The sequence below is a fragment of the Eucyclogobius newberryi genome, unplaced genomic scaffold (assembly GCF_026437365.1).
Source record: "Eucyclogobius newberryi isolate DKJ021-1_F unplaced genomic scaffold, fEucNew1.0.hap1 SCAF_22, whole genome shotgun sequence".
Taxonomy (NCBI): domain Eukaryota; kingdom Metazoa; phylum Chordata; class Actinopteri; order Gobiiformes; family Gobiidae; genus Eucyclogobius; species Eucyclogobius newberryi.
The window spans coordinates 18,539,475-18,546,840 of record NW_027315857.1 but is presented as its reverse complement, the minus strand read 5'-3'; the positions used below and the strand labels follow the sequence as shown (position 1 = coordinate 18,546,840).

The following is a 7,366-nucleotide window of genomic DNA, read 5'->3' as shown; positions in this document are numbered from 1 at the left end:
CTTAAACTTCTTTTTGAAACACCATCTTTTACTCAAACTCGAGGTTGAATATATTTAGTAGACCTGACACCTTCCTGTACCGTGTTGAATTGATACCGTAATTGGATTTGCAAGTCGACACATCCTCCATATCGTCTTTAGGACCTTTTAATTGACAGTTGACCTTCGTCACCTGGTGATCAACATCACACGGACAGGGCAAAACGCCTTTAAAGCCCGACCTTAAGCCGCGTTACACCACAGCTTTACGCCGACCGTGTCAAGCACCTACCTACACCTACTGCTGCTGACACCGACGTGTACTACACAAGTACATTTGAAGACGTAAATACAGTGCTATCACTAGTTTGTCGTCTGGTCCCATTCATTAAATTGTTAGTAACTTTTCTTGTAGATTTGACAGTTTTGACCTGTAACTTGGCCCTTGTGGTGTGACTTGCTCGTCTCCATTAGATACACTACCTCCAAACTGACCCACCACCACAAAAGTTACATAGTGTACCTTTAAAAAATATTAATTTTCCTAAAAACTAGTTCACGTAATGATATTGAAGATTTTGGTGACGTTTATCATTTTACTTCCTGGTTGGACACGGGCAGAAAATGTGACATAAGTAAACAAGAGCCATTTAATTAGTTACCATAAGTCACTATTTGACAAATAATAATAAAATAATAAATAGTAAAGATAATTTACTTTGTGCTAAAACTGTCCCTCCATTTTGGATGGAATTTTATGTACTTATGTCATTAGAAATTCCTTTAATTTACAGCGTTTTTCTTCAATTTTTCTTCACATACAGCGACTTGACTAATGTAAAACTATGAGAGATATTTATCTTACCAAACAAAATCATAATTGGAATTTATAAAAAACGGTTATAAGTGATAAATTACATGTCTTTATAAATCCCACTGGGGAAGATATGCAATTGGATTTGTACATTTGACACTTTTTTGACGTTAAAAACAACTAGTGGTTATCAATAGAAGTCAATTTATTTATTAAAACTCACAACACAAGATTAAAACAGCTTTCAGTCACTTCTGTCAAAAAAAATAAAGAATTATTCAATGATATACAACCAAGTACCACTGATAAACAATAAATTTCAAAACGCTGTGTGCACATTGTATAGCAAAAACTAAATATTAACTCCAGAACGCGTTGTGCTACAGTTTTCCTGCTCGGAGACACGTCAGTCAACACAAAACATGACACGATAAATATTAATTATTTTAGAACGGAACGAATTAGCGAATACCTTCAGCAACACCACAGATAAAGAACACGTAGCACTCGAGATGTGATAAAACGTGCCGAACAGCGAACAAGCACTGTCGCCGTCGAAGAGGAGAAGCTTTATTTTCAGTCCGGTCAATGTGTCCGTGCTACAATTAAATGCTTGAAAAGAGCTGCCATTAAAACGGTTGATAAATGCCATAAAAGCAGTGTTGATTTGACTTTTCCCGTGTGAAAACTTCGGCCTGAAATGCTCATCCTCTTGTTAATTCCACTAAAAAAATAAAGAGTCAACACAAGCATAAAATCAACACGTCAAACTCCCAGCTACATACTGTGCAATACACTTTGGGGCGAGGTAATCTGTGTGGCCCTCTAGTGGCTACACGTCGTCACTGATCATCGTGGCAGTAGTTTTCAAGTGGTTTTGAGAATAACCTGAAACTTCTGATTGTGTTTTTGTCTGCATCTGCTCGAAGCCACGGTGAAAATGCTAAACACGTCGCTAAAGAAGCCGACAACTTCCAGGAAGTCTATTTGGACAAAAGGCTGAAAAATGACAACAAACGAGCTGAAATACTAAAATAAATACTGGCAACGTTTAGCTCTGAGGTTAGTGATGTCAAACTGAGTGGTCAAACTAAAAAAAGAACTTAAATAATCTGTCAGCAGCTTTGTTGAAGGCGTATGAAAGCTATTACCGTATTTTCCGGACTATAAGTCGCTTTTTCATAGTTTTGGCCGGGCTGCGACTTATACTTTTATACTTATACTCCGGAGCGACATATGTGTGATATTATTTGTTATTTTTACACTTGCATCCGCATTTCATACTCCAGTGCGACTTATATGTTTTTTTCTTCTCTATTATACATTTTTTGGCTGGTGCGACTTACACTCCAGTGCGACTTATAGTCTAGAAAATACGGTATGTTTTAATGTTCAGAAGTCGTAGTCTTTTCGATATTCTCCTTTTATGAAATGTTTTTTGATGACCGGATGACCTCAAATTGATCAATGTATAAATATTATGCAGAAAGTCTTAGTTGTTTTTGTTCTGTAGTATTTTTGCTCGATAAGAAGCGCTGATGAAAAATCCCTACGGCCCTATTTAATTAATTTAAACTCCTCCTTGTGGCGATACAGCCATTTAAAACTGGCACAAAATGTAGGCCAACGCTTGAATCCCGACTTGAAATCAGAATTTAGGCCTCGTTCTCAGCTTCATTTAAAAACTACAAAAACCCTTAAATTCGTTATCCCGGCAGGGTCGTTTCAGCATCTCCGCGTTGACGACGGATACTTGGTTTTCAGTCCCTCTTTGAAGCTACGGAACAGGACTCTATTTCGCTTGTTCTCCTCGTCTTTTTTGGCGTGGAACTCGCCTTGGATCTTGAATCCTCGGTGGACCACGAAGGCCGAATTCAAAACGGAGAATCTGTATCCGGCCACGTGTAATTCACAGGTCTATAAGAAACACAAGGATGAGAGGGATTAGAGAGAGATATATTCATGGGGAAAAGAGACGACATTCTGGCACTTTAGAATAGAACATCTGTTTGTTACAGCGGGTGAGAATACTAGAGCTTCAGAATGACAAATGTATTGCTACTGCTCGTTATTATATTGTAATTTGTATTTTCTAAGATACTGTGTTTAAGCTATTTCCTATGTGGATCAATGAACGTTGCACTTTTTCAGCCTTTAATGAGGTGGACCTGGAATTGCATTAATGTTGGGAACTGTTTATAAAAAGGGCAAAAAGGGCAATTGTAATTCTTGAGCTTTGCAAAATTATAGGATCGAGCTTATCATCTGTAATTAAACGTATTAAAAACAAGACAGACAGAGACAGAATCTGCCAAACAAGGGCATAAACAGGTGATATTTTGGGAGATTTGGACCTCAACCAAGGCATTCACAGCACTTTTTATTATTATTTTATTTTAGCACATAATAACCGAAAATTGTTATTGAGATAATGCGGAATAATCATAATTTAATAGTAATTTTTAGCATTTATTTTGTCCTTAAAATCTTATAAATTTCACACACTGGGAATATAAGGGTCGAAAATGTGCTATTTTTTATTTGTCTATACGTATAAAGCTTTAAAGGAGAAGCTTGGGTTTGTCTTGATCAAAATACACTAAATCTGCCTCCTGTCTGTCTCCTTTAAGATGTTATTACTTTACTTAACTCGGAATGTTCCACAGAATGACGAAAAACTTGTCTTATTTCTATGGAGACAAGTTACAGGTCAGATCTGCTGAGAGACACTTACTATTTAACTCTTAATAACACCACTTGAATAAATGCAAGATGCTGTAGATGTGTTTAATGCCATACTGTGGCACATTCCAGACAAAGGCATAACATCTTCACTGAGGCAAGCCGAAGTACACAGTAGAGCTTAAGATATTCCCTTTAGTATTATGAAACTGCCAAGATTAATAGCGGGTAGAATTGAGCTGCTATGAGATGGTCGTATGTAACTGCATTTAAAATGAGTTATGCATGTTTTAGTACTTCATTTGATCTGGGGCTGTGTTTCTAGATGGGAGTTGTACTATAATTTTCAATGAAAGGAAGCAATTAAATCACTTTAAAGTGCATATGACGGGTTGTTTTATTTGTTGTGATAGTCCTTGAGGTAAATATGCATCATAGTTTTACATCAGTCAAGTTGCAGTTTTTTGTGAGGAAAATTTTAAATGATAATAATAAAATTACAGGAACAAATAGTGCTGAGTTTTAAACGGAAACCCCCATCTATGTCATCAGTGAGCGACAATCCACCATAAATGCAGGCACAAACTACACAAACTACACTTTTATATTCTGACTGCTTTAACAAAATAAAAAAACTGTTATTGAGTATTATTATTTGTCAAATCAAGACAATTGTGTATGAATTTTGGCCCTTGTTTACAATAAGGTTGCTAGGTAAGAGTTGTGGTGACCTCTACATATGTCGCATCACATCTGTCCTAGCAAGAAGTACAATTATAAATGTGAACAAAATGGTCAAATGGGTTAAAAATAGACACAATCTTATAATGTTGTTATATGTAGTAAGTTTTCTAATCCATTTGATGCAATTTCTCATAATAACATTGTGCAATTCATGGCATCGTTCACATTTCTGCAGTTCAGCACCCACCTGACTGATGCAGCACCCACCTGACTGATGCACCACCCAACTGACTGATGCAGCACCCACCTGACTGATGCAGCACCCACCTGACTGATGCACCACCCAACTGACTGATGCAGCACCCACCTGACTGATTTAGCACCCCCCACCTGACTGATTCAGCACCCACCTGACTGATTCAGCACCCACCTGACTGATGCAGCACCCACCTGACTGATGCAGCACCCACCTGACTGATTTAGCACCCCCCACCTGACTGATGCAGCACCCACCTGACTGATGCAGCACCCACCTGACTGATGCAGCACCCACCTGACTGATGCAGCACCCACCTGACTGATGCAGCACCCACCTGACTGATGCAGCACCCACCTGACTGATGCAGCACCCACCTGACCGTGACTGATTCAGCACCCACCTGACCGTGACTGATTCAGCACCCACCTGACCGTGACTGATTCAGCACCCACCTGACCGATTCAGCACCCACCTGACCGATTCAGCACCCACCTGACTGATGCAGCACCCACCTGACTGATGCAGCACCCACCTGACTGATGCAGCACCCACCTGACTGATGCAGCACCCACCTGACTGATGCAGCACCCACCTGACTGATGCAGCACCCACCTGACTGATGCAGCACCCACCTGACTGATTCAGCACCCACCTGACTGATGCAGCACCCACCTGACTGATTTAGCACCCCCCACCTGACTGATGCAGCACCCACATGACTGATGCAGCACCCACCTGACTGATACAGCACCCACCTGACTGATGAACCACCCACCTGACTGATGCAGCACCCACCTGACTGATTTTGCAGCACCCACCTGACTGATGCAGCACCCACCTGACTGATGCAGCACCCACCTGACTGATTCAGCACCCACCTGACTGATGCAGCACCCACCTGACTGATGCAGCACCCACCTGACTGATGCAGCACCCACCTGACTGATGCAGCACCCACCTGACTGATGCAGCACCCACCTGACTGATGCAGCACCCACCTGACTGATGCAGCACCCACCTGACTGATGCAGCACCCACCTGACTGATTCAGCACCCACCTGACCGATTCAGCACCCACCTGACCGATTCAGCACCCACCTGACCGATTCAGCACCCACCTGACTGATTCAGCACCCACCTGACTGATGCAGCACCCACCTGACTGATGCAGCACCCACCTGACTGATTCAGCACCCACCTGACTGATGCAGCACCCACCTGACTGATTTAGCACCCCCCACCTGACTGATGCAGCACCCACCTGACTGATGCAGCACCCACCTGACTGATGCACCACCCAACTGACTGATGCACCACCCAACTGACTGATGCAGCACCCACCTGACTGATTTAGCACCCCCCACCTGACTGATGCAGCACCCACCTGACTGATGCAGCACCCACCTGACTGATTCAGCACCCACCTGACTGATTCAGCACCCACCTGACTGATGCACCACCCACCTGACTGATGCAGCACCCACCTGACTGATGCAGCACCCACCTGACTGATTCAGCACCCACCTGACTGATTCAGCACCCACCTGACTGATGCACCACCCACCTGACTGATGCAGCACCCACCTGACTGATGCAGCACCCACCTGATGCAGCACCCACCTGACTGATGCAGCACCCACCTGACTGATGCAGCACCCACCTGACTGATGCGATTAAAGCCGTACTGCTTGAAGCCCTCGTCGTACAGGGGCACGGCGCGGGGCCCGATGTAGAAGGGCTCCCAGGGGTCCGTCCACGTCAGCGTGTAGGACACCTCCAGAGGCACGCTGCCCCTCACGTGGCTGTTCACCCACTGCGAGTAGTTGGTGGGGGCCTGGCACCGCGGGCACAGCTCCTCGTAGAACGGCCGCACCTCCCCGACCTGGTACAGCTGCACCAGCTCCTGCTTCGTGGCGGGCATCTTGCGGTCGTGGCGGATCTCGAACGCGGGCAAGACAAACACCTCGTCGCTGGTCGGCTCGCGCGCTATGATCATGGCCACGAACTTTGGATGGAGGTCCGAACTTGGCATCATATCAATGTCAATGACCAGGACGTAGGCGGAATCGACGCCACCTCTGGCCACATTGCGAAGCAGGTTATTTGGATACGAGATATTCCCATTCATGGCGTAGTTTTTGGATTTATCCCTGTGATTTTCCAGTCTTTTGAACACAGAAGGGCAGTCCTCAAGTCCAACAAAATGCTCCCGATCTTGCTCAGGGAAGCTGGCCATCTCTCCGGAGAGGCAAACCAGGTGGAAGTCCACGAGTGCTTGGATTCTGGGGCAGAAAAAGCTGAGTGCATAAGCCAAAGCTGTAGCAAATTTAACATCTTGATCGTGTGCAAATATTGCCACGGACAGAGGGTTTTGCCACCTCTCCAGAAGCGACTCCAGGTGGTGCAGGTTGTTGAGGCTTGTGTGCGTGGCCAGAGACAGGACATTCGGGGCGTCCTGGGATCCCGGTTTCAGATTGGCCGTGAAATCGCTCTTGATCAGGTTCTTGTAGATCCTGTACTGGCCGCTGTTGTCGAAGATGCCGCCGGTCGACAGGGAGTACCGCAGCCGCTCCTTCCGCGCATTCTTCTCCGGCGGCGCGGCTTTCGCCTTGGACGCGGAGCCGCCGAAGAGCTCCGAGTACCGGTACCGCTGCTGTTTGCCGTGGAACTTGGACAGGAACGACAGGTAGATGAGCTGCAGCAGCGCCACGAGGAGCAGAGCACTCAGCACCACTTTGAAAACGGAGCATTTCTTTGACAGATGCATCACAGAACGGAGTACCGTAGTCGAACAACAGCGAGGCAGGCGCAAGCTATTTCTGTCCCAGGCGCACCAGCTACTACTATAACCGCCACCGTGCTAACGCTGCGGCTAAACACGCGGGAGATGTGGAGCGGACATGTCGTTTGTACCTCATGTGTCGTGACAGCGGCGAACACGTCGGTTT

The 7,366-nt window shown here is 45.1% G+C and overlaps 1 protein-coding gene across 1 annotated transcript; it reads right to left on the bottom strand.

Moving 5' to 3' along the window:
- Positions 1-2,222: 2,222 nt before the first annotated feature.
- On the bottom strand, positions 2,223-7,192 carry b4gat1 (beta-1,4-glucuronyltransferase 1). Its single transcript, XM_072459264.1, has 2 exons — positions 6,079-7,192; positions 2,223-2,710 (listed from the first exon to the last, which is right to left on the bottom strand). The coding sequence occupies exons 1-2, from the start codon at positions 7,183-7,185 to the stop codon at positions 2,519-2,521; spliced, it is 1,299 nt and encodes a 432-aa protein (XP_072315365.1). The 5' UTR covers positions 7,186-7,192; the 3' UTR covers positions 2,223-2,518.
- Positions 7,193-7,366: the final 174 nt, after the last annotated feature.